Below are 23,070 nucleotides of genomic sequence, written 5' to 3' on the forward strand. Positions count from 1 at the left end.
ATTGGCGACAGTTAATATATTAATGTATAACACATTAATAACATATTAATTATATATGTGTGTACTAAGTCGCTCAATTGTGTCCAACTCTTTCCAACCTCGTGGTGGACTGTAGCCCACCAGGCTCCTCCGTCCATGGGATTTCCCAGGCAAGAATACTGGAGTGGGTTGCCATTTCCTTCTCCAGTGGATCTTCCCAACCCAGAGATCAAACCCGTGTCTTTTGTATCTTCTGCGTTACAGGCAGATTGTTTATCACTGTGCCACCTGGGTAATAAAGTGTTAATAATATATTATCAGGCTTATCAGTAATATATATAAACAATATAAAAATATATTATACAATTACTATAAAACTCAACAATATATAATATACTGCATCATATATTAATAATACATTATATAATTAAGGATATTAATGATATTGCAATATATTGATAATAATGTGTGATGTTATAAAAGTGAAAGTTGATCAGTCGTGTCAGACACTTTGCCACCCCATGGACTATACAGTCCTTGGAATTCTCCAGGCCAGAATCCTGGAGTGGGTAGCCTTTCCCTTCTCCAGGGAATCTTCCCAGCTCAGGGATTGAACCCAGGTCTCCCGCATTGCAGGCAGATTCTTTACCAGCTGGGCTATAAGCGAAGACCATGTGATGTTATAATAAGTGTTTAATGGGAGCCAAGCACTGTTCTGAGTGCTTGAAAAGCATTAACATTAACTAATTTAATCCTCATGATCCTATGAGGTAGGTACACTATCTATCCCCAAGTTACAACTGCGGCAACTGATAAGTGTTGTCTGTTGTTCAGTCGCTAAGTTGTGTCTGACTCTTTGCAACCCCATTTACTGTAGCACACCAGGCTTCCCTGTCCTTCATCTCCCAGAGGTTGCTCAAACTCACATCCATCAAGTTGGTGATGCCATCCAACCATCTCATCCTCTGCCGTCCCCTTCTCCTCTCGTCTTCAGTCTTTCCCACCATCAGGGTCTTTTCCAATGCGTCAGTTCTTCGCATCAGGTGGCCAAAGTATTGGATTTTCAGCTTCAGCATAAGTCCTTCCAATGAACATTCAGGACTGATTTCCTTTAGGATGGACTTGTTGGATCTCCTTTCTGTCCAAGGGACTCTCAAGAGTCTTCTCCAACACCACAATTCGAAAGCATCCATTCTTCAGCACACAGCCTTCTTTACGATTAAGTAATAGTGCCAGGCTTCAAACCTAGACCATCTGGCCCCAACCCACTTCTAAAAAATGGGCCAAAAAATATATAAACGTTAAAGGGGAAAGGAACAGGAAAGGGAAAAAAATGATAATTAGAAACAAATCCGGAGAAAGTCGATTTTTCAATCCTTCTCCACATGTGGAAGCAACTAGAAAGCAGAGCAGACTACCCTGTGTTCAACTGTCTGCGACTGATCCTCACACGAAACCCTGGGAGCAGGAGCTGGAGGCTCGCTGGCCGTGGACCCCAGGCCTGAGCCCGGCGTGCTCCTCTGGACCACAGAGCAGGAACAGGCTCCAGGCATTTCTAGACGAGGCAGCTCGTGGGCCCGACCTGGGAGCTATCAAGTGGGGCACAGTCTGAAGCCCCTGACGCTCCACCTGGACCAGCACGGTGGAACCCCCAGGAAGACCGCCAGGCTGTCTGTCCCCAGGCAGAAGCCACACTGGCCCAGCACAGGGCTTGCCTCAGGACCAGCTGGGATGGGTGAGGTGGTGGGGGGAGGTCCAGCCTCTGCCCTGGGCCGTGTCCCAGAACATGTGTTTGGGGAACACGTATCTTCTGCCCCGGACTGCAGACACTGTGTCTTTATGGTCTCTTATTCCCATATCCAGGCTTCCCTGGTGGCTCAGATGGTAAAGAATCTGCCTGCCATGCAGGAGACCCGGGTGCAACCCCTGGGTTGGGAATATCCCCTGGAGAAGGGCATGGCAACCCACTCCAGTACCCTGCCCGAGAATCCCATGGGCAGAGGAGCCTGGTGGGCTACAGTCATGGGGTCACAAAGAGCCAGATATGACTGAGCCACCTACACCTAACCCTAACCTACACCCCCAACCCATTTCAAGTACACGGAAGGCTTTGATAAAAAATGTTTGAATGAATGAACAAGTGAATCAGAGAGAGATTCCTTGTTGCAAAAGGATGCAATGAAGTCACTCAAAGAGCTAAAGGCGGGTGGACTCACTCAACTTGGAAATGACCAATGGACTGAACAGACATTTAGTTGCCGGGGGCAGCGGGGGGGGCGGGTGGTGGCTAAAGGAGGGGGGCATTGGGAGTCTGGGGTTAGCAGATGCAAACTGTTATACAGAGAATGGGTAAACTAAGAAGTCCCACTGTGTAGCACAGGGAACTCTATTCAAGGACCAGTGATATACAATAATGGAAAAGAAGCGAGAAAAGAATGTGTATGTACATGGATAACTGAATCACGGTGCCATATAGCAGACATTAACATACCCTGCAAATCAACTATTGTCTAATTTAAAAACAAAAGAGCAGAGCAAAGAGCCTGGAGAGCCCCACGCTCAGGTTCGGGGCTGGCACAGCCCGTCACCACGGTCCCCTGCCCAGACGCCACGTAACCAGAGCTGGCTCCTACCCTCCTCAGCAGCCAGACCAGCGATGGACCAAGCGGTCTCTCTCTGCTACGGCGAGCATCAAGGGTTTACAATTAGAAAGTGTCTTCCCAAACGTGATGCCATCCTGAGCCACCCACCTCCATCTTCCCATCCTCCTCTTTCAGCATCTTACCTTCTTTACTGTAAATATCACTCTTACACAAACAGGATATGTGACACTGTGCAAGTTAAAGAATGCGGAGCAAACATTCTCACTTGAACTCAGCCGGCACAGGCAACGCCAAGACCTCAGAACTCCCCCCAACCCGAGTCCCTCCCCCAAGCCTTGCCCTCCCTGACAAGGCATGTTTTTCTGTCCTGAATTATTATATGCATGTTGCGCCTCTGTTCTTCTTTTTGCCACATATGTGTGTGTCTCTGAACAACATATGTTTTGTAGTTTCTCCTCTTTTTGATCTTTATATGCGGAATCATACTCTATTTATTCTGCTGTGACTTTTTTTTTCACCCAACCTTGAGAATCACACACACGGATACACAGACACAGCTAAATGCTTGTAGTTTATTCTTCGCCGCTGTGTAGTATTCCTTGGGGGGCAGACTATAATTCATTTATCCTTTCTCCTGGTGGGCATTTGGGTGGTTCTAGTTGTTTGCTTATGCATGTTTCCTGGCACCCGTGTGCAATAGGGCATACACTAGGGCGGACCTGCTGGAGCATGATTAGCTTACATAGGCAACGCCAAACTAGTAACAAAGTACAGTTGGTATTATACCAGCTTGGCACCAGTGTGGAGGGAAGGACTCTCTGTACCACTTCCATAGCTCTATGCCAGTAATTGACATTATATGTAATATAATTGACGTTATATCTATCCCTTATCCCTCAACCACCTCTCAGAGTAACTAGCCAACTAGTCATTTAGCCAACTAGCCAACATGTCCCATACATGCACTCATTCCCTTGGATGTGGTCACGATGTTTCAGGTCCACACGTATCCATGAAAAGTACATGTTTGGGAAATGCGTGTGCTTCCCTCTACATAAATAGTACTGTGCCACTGAGCTCATCCTGTTTTAGATTTTTTTTTTTTCACTCAGTATTTTCTAAGAGGTATCCACGTGGCTCTATGTAAATCAGACACGATGACACTGTGAATTCTTCAATATGGATATGGTACCCTCATTTTACCAACCACAGGAGCTCCTGGCGGGATCTAGGTGCATTACTTGTAATAACAGATCACTAAATCCTCACACTAATCCCCAAAGTAGGCACTTCCGCTTCAGAAAAGAGGAAACCAAGCAGAGAGATTAAGGAAGTCGTTCAACATCACCGAGTTCACAATGATAGAGAGGGAATTAAATCAGGTCCTAGGAGGCCAGGACCCACGTCATGAACTTTGCCAAAAACACACGGCTCAGGGAGTTTCAGGAACCAGCATTGTGAGGTCACACACCCTGTGATCCACAGGGTAGAACTAAAATTCAGACCCTTTCCCTCTCAGTCCCATCCTCCTTTGGCCGGTTCAAAACTGTATAGTATTCCAAGTGGGTAGCTGGTGAATGGCAAAGGAAACGATAACAAAAGGTACCAATCGGACATCTCTTTAAAGTCATAAACTTCACTACTCTGCCCATCCTCTTCATCCGATGTTAGTAAAAGGAAATATTAAAACAGAGCTCTTATGAGGAAATGCAACACCATACATGGGGAACTCCTTTATCAGAATGAAAATCCATTACCGAAATCATCGCCAAATCCTAATAAAATGGATTTTCTAGTCTTTTTTCCCTGCTCAGGATGTAACAGGAAATAGGAAACAACTCCACATTGGACTTTGTGGCCTGTGCTTAGTCATGCTGGCCAGCACCTTTGTAAAAATTTAGCCTGAAACATACAGAAAAGCCCATTCTCAAGCCTCTAACCTTTGAAGGTACAGCACTTATCCATTCGCAGAGATAAAAAGTTCAGAGCAGAAAGCAACAATTGTCTCATTGGAAGTTTATAGGAACACTGTTACAAGACCTAGGCAGGCAGCTGCAAGAACAAAGGATTCCTGCACCAACAAGTTTACAACAATGAGCCTCACCACCTCCCCCCACTTTTTTTTTAGAAAAAAAGAGGCCCGAGTTCTTTAGGACACTAGTCCACCATCTTCTCCATCTGCTGGCTTTCTGAATTAAAGCACTATTAATTGCTCCAACAACTCACCACTTATCTCTGAATTTATTAGCCTGTCATGCAGCAAGCAGTATGAGTTTGGCTGCGGTTAACAGGGAAAAGAGTCCGGATCCATCTTTGGTGGTAAAAGGTGCTACCCGTTAGCAGAGCAACAGAAAGGTCACATGACCTAACCAGCTAAGTGCATACTGTTGTGACACCGTAATTTTTATCACAAGAATGTGCTTGAGCCTTCCCTGGTGGTCCAGTGGTTAAGAATTGACCTGCCAATGCAGGGGACACAGGCTCCATCTCTGGTCCGCAAAGATCCCACATGCTGAAGGACAACTAAACCCAAGCCCATGTGTCACAACTCCTGAGTTAGGTCTCTAGAGCCTGTGCTCTGCAACAACAACAAAAAACCACGGTAAGGAGAGGCCCCCGTGCTGCGGTGAAGACTGTGCGACTAGAGAAAGCGTGCTCGCAGCAACGGACACCCAGCGCAGACATAAATAAATAAATAAAAAGTGCTTGGCTGCTGCTGCTAACTCACTTCAGTCGTGTCCAACTCTGTGCGACCGCATAGACGGCAGCCCACCAGGCTCCTCCGTCACTGGGATTCTCCAGGCAAGAACACTGGAGTGGGTTGCCATTTCCTTCTCCAATGCATGCATCTGTGTTCAGTCTCTTCAGTCACATCCGACTCTGTGCGACCCCACAGACGGCAGCCCACTAGGCTCCTCTGTCCACGGGATTCTCTAGGCAAGAATACTGGAGTGGGCTGCCATTTCCTTCTCCAAAAATGTGCTTGGAAGGGCCGGAAAAGAAAGACAAATAAAACGTGCTTAATAACTTACTATTCTCGTCAATGAAGAATAGGCTAAAAATACATTTAAAGTTCGGTTCACTTTCCTTGTAAACTAACTGCCACGACCGTCCCATTATGTAAGTCAAGACTAACATTTCATAATTATTTACCATCCCTCCTTTGTAAAATCATTTCCAGCTCTTTCAATATAGAAAGGATAAGAGTAATTTGCTCTGGCAGGAAAGAACTATAGGAAGCTATGTGGGATACATTTCCTAAATAAAAAAGGATCATTTCTCTCCTCCAGATCAGCCTATGCAGGGGTACGAAGGATGCATAAAGTCTTTATGGCTGTCTCCCAGCACAACTGCCATGTGAAGTCAATTCTGAGGAGAATTCAAGTACTTTTCAGATGAGAAAAACATTTCTGGAGCAGTGAGCCAAAAACAAACTCTTCCACTCTCTGCATTAACATATCAAGTGAACCTTGTCATGTGTCATTTATAAGAACTTCCTCTCCGAGAAATAAGAGCTGTGTCCCTTAGTCCAGAACCAGAAACATCTCAGCACAGAAAATTTTACTGAGTAAACTCCCCAAACTGGGTATTTTAAGGAAACAGTAGAAAGCAGTCTTATTTTCCTGACTGTTGTCAAGGACACCAATTCCATATATGGAAAAAAAAGGAACTCCAGGAATAATTATTAAAATTTCAGTAGGTGGAATTTGATAGATTTACAAGAGAAGCAAATGGCTTTAATAGAATTCTATCTCAGAGCCAACATCGGCTATTACTATCTGCCTCTCTAAATTGCCAGTTCATCTTCAAAGACACAGAAGCAATTTGAGTTGAAATTTGTTTCTAAGAAACTCTCAAGGTTACCATTTCTCAAAATTATCCTTCACTTACATTTACATTAAGCAATATGAAGATAATAAGATAAATCAGAGCTGAAAACATAGCTTACTTCTGAGATCAAATACAGAATGTTTCTCCTGAAGACATTTACAGGGATCGTGTTTCTCAGAGTTGTCTGTTTGGACTGGATAAATTAACTTTAAAAATCTGCAATAATTTCTTGCTGACCTCATCTTTTCCTTCTGGTTGGTTACAAATAAAACGCCAGTCAAAATGAATTTCAGTTGTTGCTGCTCATACTCTGAGCTTCAGAAGATATTTCTTGTGTCACTTTCCTTCTCCGAGAGCTTCTCTTTGCAACCTGTGGCTTCGTGATTAACAGAGACTGAAAAGAAAAAAGGTCCCCTCCTCCATCTGGGTGTAGCACAAACACACTCACCAAACACGTTCCAGATATTTCTGAAGAAACCTTATCACCGCCACAAGAGTTTTCCCACTTGTGTTTCTGTAGACATAGCAGCCATACCCCAATAAACCGTCACACAGAAATCAGACGATAGTGTCTGCCAGAAGGTCCTCTCCTCTCAGTCCCTGGAAGAAATCTAGCATCCTCCACACCCTTTGGACTCCCTGTATTTCTCACACTTGCAAGAACACCCAAAAAGCTATAAAAAAAAAACACACACACACACACTTAAAACTCATTACTTCTAATTCCATTCTCAAAGAAATCAAATGTGTGTGAACGTGAGTTGCACATGGTACACAACACTTTTCCAAATACACTGATTTTAAAATGCACACGTGTATGTAAATGCGTGTGTACATGTCACTTCGGAGGGTGTTTTATGTTTTAGTAACCCCCCCAAAATGGTAAAATCGTTCAATACCATAAACTTTCTCCTTTATAAGCCATTTTCAATTTTCAATAAATGTTTCAGGTAAAAAGTAAAAATTAGGAAAAAAAAAAAAAAAAAAACCGACCAGGCCACTTGGGGAAATGAATTTATATGGGGAAAGTCAGGAACTGGCAAGGCAGTGAGCGAGTTGGGCCAATGCAGACAGCTGAACCAACCAGGGCAGGTGCAGACAGCCTATCTGGCTGATGTAGCTCAAGCCCCAACGTTTTCTGTAACTTTTATTTGGGTCAAGTATATGAAAACCATCACTTCATTTCCTCCCGGTGGCTGCAACCACGTGGACGCGGAGCCCTAAAAGGAACGGGCCGGCTTCCTTGCAGGGACTTGCCTTGGCTCGAGTCTCAGCCCCTCAGTTCTCTCACCTCCAGAGCCCGCAGAAGAGCTGTCAGTGGGCAGAGGAGGGGGGCAGGTGTGGGTGACGAGCTGCTGAAGTGTCGGGGTGCCCCGATAACACGGCAGCTGAGCGCTGGAAACCCGGGCCTCCACCCCTCCCGTCTCTCCCTAGGTAACCTCGGGAAGCGTCAAAGAGATGGAATTAGAACAGAAGTCAGAGAGTTTGGATGTGGTTTTCGATGCTAACTCAGGGGTCAGCTCTCCTTCCCTGCAAAGAATCAGATAGTAAATACCGTCAGCTTTGCAGCCCATATGGTCTCCCAAGTTGGAAGGGCTCAACTCTGCCATGACAGCGTGGAAGCAGCCCCTGACGGCATGGAAATGAGCATGGCTAGAGCCCAGGAGAACACTCCTTCTGCACAATGAAATCTAAATTTCCATCATTTACATGCACTGCGAAATATGCTTTTGATTTTTTTTTTCAACCATTTAAAAATGTGAAAGGCATTTTCTTAGCTCCTGAGCTGTGGAAAAACAGACAGTGGACTGGGTTTGGCTCACAGCTGTAGACGGCTGACCCTGGTACTCACTGAGAGGTGGGCAGAGGTCTGAAAATCCAGTCAAGGAGGAAGTCAGGGCAGTTTTGTGGCCAGGATGGAACCTACCTTGATATGAGCTGCTGGGTCTGGGACAGTCTGAATCATGACCTTCAGGAGGCGAGCGCGGCTACCATTCACTCAGCATCCCAGGCAGCTAGGAGACACAAAGGGGTGTCATAAACAGCCGTAAGCAGCCACGAATCTGTGTTCTGTGTTCCATCAGGACTGAACACAGCACACACACACAACAGTAAAGAAATCCCAGCCCTGCATTAAATGTTTGCCTTTAAAAAAAAAAATTATTTTGCATTGGAGTATAACCGATGAGGAAGGACAGGGAAGCCTCGTGTGCTGCAGTCCACAGGGTCGCCAAGAGTCAGACGCAACTAAGCCACTGAACAACAACAGCAATAGCCAATTAACGGGGCTTCCCAGCTGGTAAAGAATCTGGAGACGCAGGAGACATGAGTTCGATCCCTGGGTCGGAAAGGTCCCCTGGAGGAGGAAATGGCTTCCCACTCCAGTATTCTTGCTGGAATATTCCCAAGGGGAGCCTGGCAGGCTACAGTCCACGGGGCCGCGAAGAGTCGGACACGACTGAGCACATATAATGATTAACAATGTTGTGACAGTTTTAGGTGAACAGTGAAGGTCTCCTCAGATGTTTGCCTTTAGATATGGACAGTGAATGAAGTGACCAGAAACCTGACTTCTCTTATGTCGGGAATAACATTTAGTTTTAATCCCCAAAACCGTAAGATGTCAAGCTCCCCAAAATTCAAGTCAAATTCAGTTGATACACATCATTTTACATGAGCAGCATCTATGAGCAATCATTCAAAGGAAGAAATGAGACCCCCCAAAATGATAATTACTATTGTATTGATAGAATTGGACTCTGATATTTCTACCCAAACTAATATCATCTATATATCTGTACTTTGGCCACCTTATGCAAAGAGTCAACTCACTGGAAAAGACCCTGATGTTGGGAAAGATTGAAGACAGGAGGAGAAGGGGGTGACAGAGGATGAGATGATTGGATGCATCATTGACTCAAAGACAGGAGTTTAAGCAAGCTCCAGAAGATGGTGAAGGACAAGGAAGCCTGGCGTGCTGCAGTCCATGGGGTCACAAACAGTCAGATGTGACTGAGCAACTGAACAGCAACACACATCTGTACGCTTCATGATTGCTCAAGTGCTCAGTCATGTCTGACTCTTCGAAACTCTATGGACAGACTGTAGCCCACCAGGCTCCTCTGTCCATGGGATTCTCCAGGCAAGAATACCAGAGTGGGTTTTCATGCTCCCCTCCCGGGGATCTTCCCAACCCAGGGATCGAACCCCTTGTCTCTTGCATCTCCTGCACTGGCAGGCAGATTCTTTACCACTGTGCCACCGGGGAAGCCTGTGGACACCCAGGCAAGTCACTAACTTCTCCAAGATCACATGCTTAATAAGAAACAGTGCCGGGATTCAGGTCAGACTGGCCTGACACCAAGACCCAAAAGGATCTTCGGTTTCACATAATTAACAGGTTTCACCCTGTACTGTGAAGATAATTTAATGTACTGACAATTTAAACCCACATGAATTAAATGTTATGATACCAGTATTCTAGGGATAAAGACTTCACCCAGGATACTCCTTTCTTCAGGTTACAAACCAGCATGCTGCGGTTCTTTTCTGCCTTCCCACCCCAGAACCAGTCTCCACTTTCCACCCCCCACAGCCTGCCAGTGCCCCCCAGAGTTGACCCCTACAGACGACCTCAGCTGAGTGCCCTTGCCTTCTGGGCCCGATCAAGTCCGACCAATGGGACACTGTCTGCTGCTCAGGGGGGCGGGAGGAGAGAAGGGCAGTGGTACTTCTTCCCCGCAGCTACCCACCACCCACTGCAGGCCCGCTCCATTCCTGGCCATAGTCCAGCCAAAGCTGACCCCAGGGGGAACCTCTCCCATCCTCAGGACCCTTTCTCAGGGCTCCAGGCACCGTTTCCCCAATCAGCCCTGGGCTTCTGTAGGTCTTAGCCATCGGTTGCTTTCTGGCACTGAAAACAACTTTTTCTAATTTATGTTCTTAGGTGGGATCACTTTTTGTTTAACAGTTACTGTTGTGTGTTTTCTTTTTCGTAAATCAGGCCTCTGACTCTGAGCAGTAGTAAACTTCAGAATGAAAACAAGCAACTTGATGACAGGAAGACAGACACAAACGCGGACTTCCAAGTTTGCTTGTAAACACATCACTCCGGGGGGGTCTGCTGGGGCTCTCACGGGAGTACATCTGTAATCCAGGCTTTCTGACCCTCTCGAGGTACAAACACATCCACTTTTGACACAGCTCGGCCTCTCATGGGATGCCTTCATCTTCAGGTCTGCATGCTTGGGGGTGTGTGCGTGTTCATCACTCAGTCGTGTCTAACTCTCTGTGACCCCACGGACTGCAGCCTGCCAGGCTCTTCTGTCCATGGGATTTCCCAGGCAAGAACACTGGAATGGGCTGCTGTTTCCTTCTTCAGGAGATCTTCCAGACCCAGGGATTACACCCGTGTCTCCAGGGTCTCAATGGATTGGTAGGTGGAGTCTTGACCTCTGAGCCACCAGGGAAGCCCTAATGCTTGGGGGTGGGGTGGGTGGGGTGGAGTCTATCCCCCAGGTGGCTGTAAGTCCCAAGAACAGAGGGAGCTTGGTTGTTCAGGAAGATAACAAACTTGGAACCTCAGACATTATTTTTTCCTAAAGCCAAATTTCTTGATCCTGGGAAATATGCAATTCCCCCTTCAAGTCAAAAGTAAGTCCTCTGGGGGATAATAGTTGCTAAATATGCAAAAGGAATGAAGCAAGGTCTTGAAATTGACTTGGGGAATGGTTGAAGCTAACCCACGTTCTTGGCAAACTAGGGGGAAGAGGACAGAGCACGGGGGCCTGGCCAGAGATCTCTCGGAACTGGCTCCCCTGGGGAGTGGGGGAATTCCTTCGACTCCCCCAGGACAGCCTCCTCAGGGCTTCCAGACAATAGGAAGCCCCCACCCACCCAACCGCTGCAGAACCCCATGCTCAGGAACAAGGGTTCTTTTTGTAGGCTTCAGCATCCCCCCTAGGAAGCTCGCCCCACACTACCCCTCCCCCCTGCACACACACACCACAAGCCTGTCCCCTACCCTCAAAGCCCAGGAGACTTAGCAACCACCTCTGGTCCTGAAACGCTGCAGAAGGAGGCTCTGGGGGGCCCTGAGCACAGTTCTCCCTTCCCACCTGTGGGAACCCAGTCCCCGTGCCCCAGGGCGGCACAGCAATGTGGCGGGGGCCCAAGGTAGGTACATGGCTGGGACCCGGCCCACGTGCCAGGCCCACAGAGGAGCCACCCTGGACACTCCAGCATGATCATGTCTCAGATGACCACAGCCCCTGGCAACATCGGGAGAGGAGAACTGTCCAGCCTGGTACGGGATTATGGGAAACACCAAGTAGGCTGTTGTGTGAGGCTGCTCAGCGTGGGACTGGCTCACGGCCCACATAGGAAACCAAAGTGCCCTGCACGTGCTGGAGATGCACAGAGAAGGCGGGGGCTAGCAGGCTCACACTTTCCTGTCATGCTATGGTGGGTTAAAAGAGGGCAGAGGGCGTCAGTTCTCCATGCCTCTCCAGGTCCGTGCCTTCCGCCCGTGACAGGGGTTCCTCTTGCTAAGTAGGGTCTGCTTCCCCAAGCCCGGTTCTTGGCCTGCCCCTGGGCCTTGCTTCATCCAACAGAACACAGGAGGAGAGCCCAGGTCTCAAGAGACACCAAGCGTCTCCACTTGAAACTCTCTAGCCCCATGGGAACCTGCCGGGGCTAGTGCTTTGCAAATGTGAGGCATGTGGAAAAAGCCCAGTCATCCAATCTCTCCAGCCAAGACCACTGATCATCCATCTGAGAGCCCATCAAACCTGGGGCACGTGAGGGAAACTACAAAACCAAAACTTCTCAGGAAGGTTAACGTGAATGGCAGACCCACAGGCTCATGAGCAGAAAAAATGCTCCTTGTTTTAAACCACTGAGACTGGAGATACAGTGTTCCATGGCATTTTTGTGGCAATTACCAATATACACTATATGCTTTTAATAACCAGGTTACCTAGATGCCCCTCAAGACTTTCCCAACTAGAGAGATAAAAGGTGACTCCAATAGGAATTTCAAAAGAAACTGACTTCGCCTCAACCTACAAATAAAGCATTTCCATTCATCTAAGAACGAAAGTGTTAGTCACTCAGCCATGTCTGACTTTACGACCCCATGGACTGTAGCCTGCCAGGCTCTTCTATCCAGGGAATTCTCCAGGCAAGAATACTGGAGTGGGTTGCCATTCCCTTCTCCAGGGGATCTTCCCAACCCAGGGATCAAATCCAGGTCTCCTGCATTGCAGGGAGATTCTTTCCAGTCTGTCTGAGCTACCAGACATGATCTAAAACCTTGACCCACCCTCAAAATGAGCTGGGAAACTGAAGAGGAACTGAGAAACTTCAACCAGAAGACTCTGGGATTCTCGGAGCCCTTCCCTCCAAGCTGAATCCTCACTTCCCATGATGGGACTCTGCCAGCCTGCTGGGGTTTCTAAGCACAGTGAAACAGGATCAACATTCTGGATATCCAAGACCACAGATGCATCACAGAAGTCACAAAGGCCATTCGATCTGTAACCCAGTAAGACATAAACTTAATAACGACTGTTTATGTCTCATGTCTTTTATGAGGAAGTCTGGGGTACTTTCAAGGCATAAGGATGAAGCTGTGGGGAAGGGGATATATAGATTCCAGATGCAATATAGCCACGCCCTTCAAGGGATGGAGAAGGGGAAACAATTGATACAGATACTCAGAGTTCAGTCATGACAGCAGGCAGCCAGGGACACTGCCTGGTAAGGGACATGGAGAGTACCCAGAGGAGGGAGAGAGTCACAGAGGTGCCACCATGAAGCCTTTAAGAGCAAGAGGCACGCGGACTGGCAGGAAGGCAGGGAAACGGGGAACCAGTGCTCCTCCCATCCCTCCCACTAGGGAGCCAGGGTATATGATACTAACCACCTCCACCACCACCAGGATCACCATCAACTCAAGGAACATATGGACCAGTCAATGTCAATGAGCACCAAACAACTGATGCTTTTGAACTGTGGTGCTGGAGAAGACCCTTGAGAGCCCGTTGGACTGCAAGGAGATCCAACCAGTCCATTCTAAAGGAATAGTCATTGGAAGGACTGATGGAGCTGAAGCTCCAGTATTTTGGCCACCTGATGTGAAGAGCTGACTCACTGGAAAAGACCCTTTTGCTGGCAAAGATGGGGGGCAGGAGGAGAAGTGGGCAGCAGAGGATAAGATGGTTGGATAACATCACCAACTCAACGGACACAAATTTGAGCAAACTCAGGGAGACAGTGGAGGCAGAGAAGCCTGGCGTGCTGAAGTCCACAGGGTCGCAGAGTCAGACACAACTTAGCAACTAAACAACGATAATGTGAATGGTGCTGTCATCCTCCAGACCACATCAGCTAAGCAGGGGCAGCCCTAAAGCCCAGGAGGTGACGGCTCTGGCACCTTCCCCACTGTCTCTCCCCTTCACAAACACCCTCAACTGTCTTTGCAGTCCTTTGGTGTCTGTTCTTCGTCTTTTTTAAAAGCTTTTTAAAAAAGAGGCTTTTTTAAAAGCTCTTCTAATTCACTTTTGTGTTTCCAGTGAGCATTTCTCAAATATTTGGTCATTGTTGAATGACCTGATGCACTGATATCCCTGTAGGAGCCTTTTATTTTCTCCTTTACTTGCCCTTGAACCCTTGCAAAACTTGGATCTGTGTCATCTAAAAAACCTTTCTCGACTACATACTTCTTGCAATAAATTCCTTGGGTAATGTATATGTTTATGACTTTGGATTTCACAACCCAGTGTTCTTTTATTATTGGGTATCTTGAAAACTGAAACGATCCCTTCTTCATCCCTGTTTTGAAAACGCCAAAGCTTACTACACAGAAACAAATATTTGATTTGGGTTGCGTTAGATAAAACTGCATCAAGTGCGGACTGGCACACAGGGCCAAAAGGAAAATAAGCGCTGTGTAATTACGGAGGCAATGCGGTCAAATGGTTAAGAGAAGGCCTGGATATCTGCGGGGCTGGGGCCAGAACAGAAAAAGGACACTCCCTCCCTGCTTCTCTTCCCAACCCGGCTCTGGCCCCCGACACAATCATGGGGACATTCCAGTCTACACGGCCCTGATGGCCGCCTGTCAGGTCTAGAAAGGCACACACAGGACCTGCCACGGGGATGGATTTCAAGGAAGGAGCCTGCGTCGGCCCCAAAGATGCTCGGGACAGTTTGGGCAGGAGCTCTGGGCTCCCAGGCACTTCAGGTGCTGTGTGGACTGGGGGATGGGCAAGAGAAGGCCCGAGAAGGCCTGGGGGCAGGGCTCCCTCAAATGGTAGTGCATCTGAGCAGAGGGGCAGAGTCAGATGCAGGATGGAAGCCAGATCCGGTTCTCCACCTCAGTTCAGTTCAGTTGCTCAGTCATGTCTGACTCTCTGACACCCCATGAACCACAGCACGCCAGGCCTCCCTGTCCATCATCAACTCCCGGAGTTTACTCAAACTTGTGTCCATCAAGTTGCTGATGCCAACCAACCATCTCATCCTCTGTCGTCCCCTTCTCCTCCTGCCTTCAGTCTTTCCCAGCATCAGGGTCTTCTCCAGTAAATCAGGTTTCCCCACCAGGGAACCCCAACCTTCCATATTGGGAGCAGGGAGCCCCATCCACTGAACCACCAGGAGTCCCAAGACCATGTTTTGTTCTAATGAAGTGACTTGTGATGGACCCATTGATGGATTCAGGCTAGTCTCAGAAGCTCAGAGCCTTGATAGGAGACCTGGAACATTCAGCCCCACCCCTTCCCTCTGGAGAGAGAGGAAGAGCTGGAGACTGAATCTGTAACCAGTCTTGCCTATGTGATGAAATGTTCATAAAACCCCTAAACGACAGGATTCAGAGAGTTTCCTAGTTGGTGAGCAATCCCCACGTCCCCCGCTCCTTGGAGATGAGGTCCCTATGCTCGGGACCCTTCTGGACCTCCGTCCTACAAACTCCCATCCATCTGTTCATTTGTGCCCTTTGTAAAAAACTTGTCATAGGAAGTACAGCACTGTCCTGACTTCTGCGGCTCCTTCTCTCGAATCACTGAATCCTGCGTCATAAAGCAAACTCCCCTGGCTATCGATTTTACATATGTAATGTATATGTTTCAAGGCTCTTCTCTCAAATTATCCCCACTGTGTCCATAAGTCTGTTCTCTAGATGTGTCTCCTTTGAAAGTGAAACTGTTCGTCACTCGGTCGTGTCTGACTCTTTGTGACCCCAGGGACTGTAGCCTGCCAGGCTCCTCTGTCCACGGAGTCCTCCAGGCAAGACACTGGAGTGGGCTGCCATTTCCTTCTCCAGCGGATCTTCCCAACCCAGGGAATGAACCTGGGTCTCCCACACTGCAGGCAGACTCTCTACCATCTGAGCCACCAGCGAAGCCACCTGTGTTTCCTCTGTTGCCCTGCAAATAGGTTCATCAATGCCGTTTTTCTAGATCCCATATATATGCGTTAATTACAAATTACGAATTACATTCGTCATTCTCTTTCTGACTTACTTCACTCAGTATAATAGGCTCTAGGTTCACCCACCTCGTTAGAAATGAGTTAAATGTGCTCCTTTTGTGGCTGAGTAATACTCCACTGTGTATATGTACCACACTTTCCTTGTCCATTCATCTGCTGATGGACATCTAGGTTGCTTCCATGTCCTAGTGACTGTAAATAGTGCTGCAGTGAACTTTGGGGTACATGTGTCTTTTTCAGTTCTGGTTTCCTCAGGGTATATGCCCAGTAGTGGGACTGCTGGGTTGTACTCTATGACAACCCAGAGGGGTGGGATGGGGTGGGCAGTGGGAGGGGGGTTCAAGAGGGAGGGGACATATGTATACCTGTGGCTGATTCATGTTGATGTGTGGCAAAAACCATCACAATATTGTTAAATAATTATCCTCTAATTTTAAAAACATTACTGAATCCTGGAGAGAGGTTGTGGGAACCACTAACTGTAGCCCAGCTGGACAGAAGGATGGGTAACCTGGGGACCTGATGCTCTCCACTGGTCTCTGCAGTGGGGAACAGTCTTGTGGGACTGAGCCTTTAGCCTGTGGTGTCTGGTACTAACTCTGGGAGGTCTCAGAATTAAATCAAATTGTAGGATGCTCAGTTGGTATTAGAGAGCTGGAGAACTGGCTGATGGAGCTGGAAAAGACAACACCTATTTGATGTCAGGAGGAAAAATGACCCTCAATTACCACTCCAAATTGATGCTCTGCAATTCACTCATGAAAGTAAAAGACACCCGCACCTTGGAAGAAAAGCTATGACCAACCTAGACAATATATTAAAAAGCAGAGACATTACTTTGCCAACAAAGGTCCATCTAGTCAAAGCTATGGTTTTTCCAGTGGTCATGTATGGATGTGAGAGTTGGACTGTAAAGAAAGCTGAGCGCCAAAGAATTGATGTTTTTGAATTTGCGGTGTTGGAGAAGACTCTTGAGAGTCCCCTGGACTGCCAAGAGATCAAACCAGTCCATCCTAAAGGAAATCAGTCCTGAATATTCATTGGAAGGACTGATGCTAAAGCTGAAACTCCAACACTTTGGCCACCTGATGGGAAGAACCAACTCATTGGAAAAGACCCTGATGCTGGGAAAGATGAAGGCAGGGGGAGAAGGGGATGACAGAGGAGGAGATGGTTGGATGGCATCACCGACTCAATGGACATGAGTTTGAGTAAGCTCCAGGAGTTGGTGATGGACAGGGAGGCCTGATGTGCTGCAGTCCATGAGGTCACAAAGAGTCAGACATGACTGAGAGACTGAACTGAACTGAACTGAATTCACACAGGTGTGACAGAAAATTTGGCCGGTGTCTAACTGGTCAGTCCCCCAGTAGAAGCACTGTTTGGTGAATCTCCTCTGCCTACAACCGAAGGCCTTTGGGAGTCTTAGATTGAATCATGCTCCTGAAACCCCTCACAGGGCTAGGCACAGAGTGAGCACTTCATAGGGCTTCCCTGGCGGCTCAGACAGTAAAGAATCTACCCGCAATTTGGGAGACTCAGGTTCGACCCCTGGGTCAGGAAGATCCCCTGGAGAAGGGAAAGGCAACCCACACCAGTCTTCTTGCCCAGAGAGTTCCGTGGACAGAGGAGCCTGGCAGGCTCTGTGGCATCACAAAGAGTCAGACTACTCACTGAGTGACTAACACTTTCATTTTTCCTTCAAGCACTTGATAAGTGGCCATCAATACTGGAAATACACGGGGTCACAAAGAGTCAGACACGATTGAGAGACTGAACTGACCTGAACTGAATACTGGAAAGAAAGCAAGCAAGCCGATACTGTATAAAATCCTGCAACTTTGTGAAAAAATAATTCCCAAAAAATAAGCTGCTGGCTTTTCATAAAGGCCCTTTGTCCTTAATTTTAAAACGGAATTTTAAATTTTAGGCTAACTAGTCATTAAGTGCAGACCCGTTAGGTAAAAGGTCTCTGAGCAAACTCATCATAACAGATCCATTCACTGCAAGAACCGGTCATCAGATTCACTGATTCCGGATGAGTGGACATTAGGTACGTCAGTTTCTCACTATTAATAGCAAAACGTACCCTAAGAACTGCACAGGTCTGACTCTCCCCCCCGGGCAGTGGTCTCCTAAATGGAGCGGGAGGTCAGCGAGACGTCCACCTGAGGCCCACAATTTCAGGAGGCACCCCTTCTCAGCTCCGGCAGGAACAGAATCAGCACTCGAGAGGGAGCATCTCCTTGAAACTGGTGCCTCCCTCGGCTCAACCTGGCCCCAGCTCGGGCGCCTGCTCTCCCTAAAGTAAGCAAAGATCAGTGGGAGGTGGAAATATGAGAAACCAAATGCACCTCTACGTTCGTCTAAAAATAAGAAACTGAACTCCTTCGGTACAACAGGGCTTTATCATTCCAACAGATATAAATAAGTACTGCAATAGGTTGAACTGTTTCCCTCACACACCCCGTTATGGTAATGTTGCTCAGTTGCCCGGTCATGTCTGACTCTCTGTGACCCCAGGGACCGCAGCATACCAGGCCTCCCTGTCCATCACCAACTCCCGGAGTTCACTCAGACTCATGTGCAAGGAGTCAGTGATGCCATCCAACCATCTCATCCTCTATCGTCCCCTTCTCCTCCCGCCTTCAACCTTTCCCAACATCAGGGTCTTTTCCAGTGAGTCCGCTCTTTGCATCAGGTGGCCAAAGAACTGGAACATCAGTTTTAGCATCTGTCCTTCCAATGAATATTCAGGACTGATTTCCTTTAAGATGGACAGGTTGCTGTCCAAGGGACTCTCAAGAGTCTTCTCCAGCACCACAGTTCAAAAGCATCAATTTTTCAGCTCCCAAACCCCCAGCATCTGAGAATGTGACCTTATTAGGAGACAGAGTCTTTCTGCAGGTCATGAAGCTAAAGTGGGGTCATTAGGGTAGGCCCTAACTCAATATGACTGGTGTCCTTAGTTAAAAAAAAGGGGGGAAATTTCTAAACAGATTTGCATAAGCAGAAGACAGAGGGAGAATACGACCATCTATAAGCCACAGAGATGGACAGACAGGAGGAACCAGGCCTGTCCTCACCCTGAACTCCAGAGCTGGGAGAGAACAAACTTCCGCTGTCTAAGCACCCCCCAAGTCTGTGGTACTTTGTCCCAGCATCCCTGCAAATGGACACATCTTTATTTTCCATCTTTTAACTGATGAAGAGGACAGGCCCTGATGGGGGTGTGGCCTCAGGAACTATGTCCAATGTAACTGCAGTTTCTTACTGGACACAAACTCTGCTCCAAGCCCGTCCTGGGCACCACGAACTGTTGAACCATCTACTCATCACTCCCGCCTTCACATCAGGAGAGGACAGACTCTTAAGTTCGAGGCATAAGTCAGTGTTACACCAGCCCCACCATAATCTCTTTGACCTCTGGAATGCTTTTTTTTTTTTGAGAAAAGCTTGACAGTCCTGAAGAAACAAGGGGCGTGTTTTGTAGATAAGTTGCTGAAATTCTCCAAGTTTATTTTTATTTTATTTTTTGCATAGCTAATGAAGGCAAAGACTCAATCCCTGTGTGGACCTCTCAAAATGAGGTTGCAATTGAATTCAGGTAAAATAACCACTAACCAAACCCAGTAATAGGACAGAAAAATATAGCTATCATAAAAGCACATTCAAGAAGGCATCATACTGATTTGCATCCCTTCAGTAACAGATACACTGTTTTATTACTTAGTTTCTGTTCTTACCACAATTCTTCAAAAGCATTGCTTCCTATAATTTTATACTATATAATACCACCCGTTAAAATAGTACATAAGGATCTTGGAAATATAGTCAATATTAAAACTATCTACTGAATAAAATGGTGCAGTAGAATACATGTTTATAATACATTCTTCTAGAACTGCAACGGGCTTCTCAGGTGGCGCAGTGGTAAAGAATCTGCATGACAATGCAGGAGACAGAAGAGACGCGGGTTGAGCCCCTGGGTCGGGAAGATGCCCTGGAGGAGGCAATGGCAACGCACTCCAGTATTCTTGCCTGGGGAATCCCATGGACAGGGGAGCCTGGTGGGCTACAGTCCATGAAGTTGCAAAGAGTCAGGTACAACTTAGCGAGTAAAAAACAACAGCGTTGTAATTTCACTTTATTGGGAAATTTTTCTACTCTTGACGAACTTTTTCTTCCAAACTATCCCGCTCCTTTAAAAATAGATTTCTCGAATCAATACTGCAATTATCCTTTAATTAAAAATAAATAAAAAATAGATTTCTCATTTTTGCTTATTACACTGATGCCACTGGAAACTCAGAAACACAAAGTCTTCTAGGTATATGGATGGATAATCCTAAAATAAGGTTTTACATAATTATTCAGAAAATAGGAACTGAGCAGAGAATCACATAAATTATCTAAATTATCAGCCCAAGACAGAACCCTTCTACCTCCTCGCTCAGCACAAGAACTGCTGCTTATTTTCACCTTGTACTTTGCCATGAAGGGATCCTCGTGAACCAACAATTTCCATGTCAACAAATAGCTTGAATAAAGAGAGATGGCAAGCAAAAAAAAAAAAAAAAGCACAGTCTGTAGACATTGTTCTTGGCTGTCTCTTCTGGATGGAGCAGGAGAAAGTAGAAGGCAGTGGAGAAAGGAGGAGTTGCGATGAATACAGAACTTACAAAGTGGTGATTTTAAAAACCCCACAGTGTTGAAGGCAGGAACAGGCGGTACTGGGTCAAGGGCATTTTGTGTGTTGGGGGGAGAATCTAGGGAACCAGCCTAGGCTCCTCAAAGTACATTAAAGGACCCCAGGTAAGGTCTTTGGAGGTTTGGGTCCCCCAAATACCAAATACTGAAGAAACAAAATCTTTACATTCACATTTTTCTAAAAACTTTTGAAAGGCAGGACTTTTCTGGGGCTTTTTGTTTTACCTTGAATCGCCCTTGGCTCCCCCATCTTTTTTCTCTGTAAGTCATTTGTCTTGCTTTTGGTCAACACGGCTTCTTCTTGGATCTTCAAAGATCTTGGAACAACCTGAAAGAGAATTTCAATATAGTAAACTTTGGGTTTTTTCCCAAATGTTAAAACCAAGGATCAACTGTACATTTAGTGACAAACCCACTGCTAAAATATTATTTTAAAGTATCTTAAAAGAGGGATGAACTTAAAATTCTTCCTTCTAAAAAAAAGTAAGGGGCCAGAGTTATGGCAGCACTTCTTCAAATAAAAGTTCAGCATCATAAAGCAAAAATTAGGAACGAGATAAAGGCCAAACTGTAATGGACGTACTGAGGTCCACGTATGCTTTTGCAAAGAAAATATTTTGAAAATCTTGTCCTTTCCTCCCAGCTCCCAGTTTTAGTAATAATGGTTTCCCCAGATCAGTACTTCAGCACTGCTCTCTGCTCCAAAGAGTGATGGGATTTATTCAGCATCCTGAGAACCGTAATTAGACACCTTTCTCAGTCACATGAAAGAAACAGTCTTTATAATGTGTAGATGCCACAAGGATCCATATTTTTTGCAAGCATAGAACTTGCAAAACTATTAAAAAAACTTTTAAGATGAGAGCAATACTGAAAAAAAAAAAGTCTTTCTTAGAATATGCCTGTCAGAGTGGCTCTAATATCCATTCTCTTATTTTTTGGAGATACAGGAATTTCTGTGCTTCTGCAACTTTCCAAGTCAAATAACCAATCCCAAAATATTTAAGACAGGATCCTCATAACATGACGAATTGCAAATGACAGCTTTTTCAGTTGAAAATATTTTCAAATTAGAAAATGCCTTAAGTAGTGCATCAAAATCAATATTTGCAATGGGCGATATTATTTATAGATGGTTTCACCAGCCAGCCAAGCCTCCCACTCCACCCCAGAGGCCCCCCACCAGCTCCACCTGGAGGCTTGGGCCTGTGCATTGAGACACTGAATGCAAACGGCCCAACTGGTGGGGCAAAGGGCTTGGTAGGACATGGAAAATCCAAATTCTTAGGGGAAAATTGGGAAAATTATGATACAAAACCATATGTATAGTCTGATTCCAATACTGTATTAGTGTTGGAGAAGACTCTTGAGAGTCCCTTGGACTGCAAGGAGATCCAACTAGTCCATCCTAAAGGAGATCAGTCCTGAATATTCATTGGAAGGACTGATAGTACACTTTTGTGCTCAAACCTCTTCTCTGCCAAAAGAAACACTTGATTTCTGATGGAATATTGGTGGGCTCGATTTAAAGACAAGCGCAAAGGCCAGAGACGATTCTATTAAATATGTGCAATGGGTATTTTTCAATTAGCATGATAATGTTGTTAAAATCTCATCTACCCAGAGGGCACTTTATCTGACAAGGTAAATTACCCGTAAGCCAGCTGAGCGGCCTCAAAGGATCCAAAGACATGTCACGAAGTCTGGGGAGAGAGAAGCTTTGCCAGAGAAAGGCACGCTACCAGCCGCGTGAGGTTAACAGCCGGCCCAATCAAAGCAGAAACGTCAGACAATTATGCAAACCAGACTCAGGAACTCAAAAAACATAGCCATTTGAGAACTTTGCTATGAGAGCAAGCTGCTCAAGCCAGCTGAATAGAGCCCCTGGTCCCACAGAAAGCAGATAACAAGGAACACAGCGCCCAACCCTGTCAAGGGCAAGTGGTAGGAACCCTGGTACCTCCCAGACGGGGTGAGCCCGGCGTTCTGCACAGTGACAGGTAGAGGAACACACGTGATCATCGTCAGTGGAAAATTCTCCTCGGAAATGGTCTAAGCCAGACACGGTTGAGCATCTCAAGGGCAGAGTTTAATCTGCAAAGCAGCCATGGCACACAGAGAGACCCTGACTTGGAGCCAGGTTGGTACTGACCATCAGCAGCCAGGAGACTGCCCAACTGCAATGGACAGTTGTTTGTGGCCGTGCCATGCAGACAGACACAAGCGTCTCGTGTTCAGAGAACTGCAACCTTCTCGTTCCCCAAACACGCTGGACCAGAGGTCGCCTCCTACACAGAGATTTTCCTGGCCATCTATGTCAGCAACAGTGAATGCATCATAAGCTTAACCTCTGGGAAGATAGACAACCAGCTATCCCAGAGAGTTGCCTTCTCGTCAAAAAAACCCTGGACCTTGACTGAACAACAGCCATCATTGGTGAAAAGGCACCATACCC

The 23,070-nt window shown here is 46.5% G+C and overlaps 1 protein-coding gene across 3 annotated transcripts in view; it reads right to left on the reverse strand.

Annotated features, from left to right (window-relative positions):
* The window catches only part of ERG (ETS transcription factor ERG), a 316,149-nt gene that overhangs the window by 217,653 nt on the left and 75,426 nt on the right, over positions 1-23,070 (reverse strand). For all 3 annotated transcript variants that reach the window (XM_027548950.1, XM_027548974.1, XM_027548956.1), the window contains exons 2-3: positions 20,841-20,943; positions 8,341-8,428 (exon numbers count right to left, since the gene is read on the reverse strand). In XM_027548950.1, coding sequence (XP_027404751.1) covers positions 8,341-8,379 — 39 coding nt within the window. In that variant the 5' untranslated portion in view covers positions 8,380-8,428; positions 20,841-20,943. The remainder of the gene's footprint in view (positions 1-8,340; positions 8,429-20,840; positions 20,944-23,070) is intronic.

This window comes from Bos indicus x Bos taurus, chromosome 1, assembly GCF_003369695.1.
Source record: "Bos indicus x Bos taurus breed Angus x Brahman F1 hybrid chromosome 1, Bos_hybrid_MaternalHap_v2.0, whole genome shotgun sequence".
Lineage (NCBI taxonomy): Eukaryota > Metazoa > Chordata > Mammalia > Artiodactyla > Bovidae > Bos > Bos indicus x Bos taurus.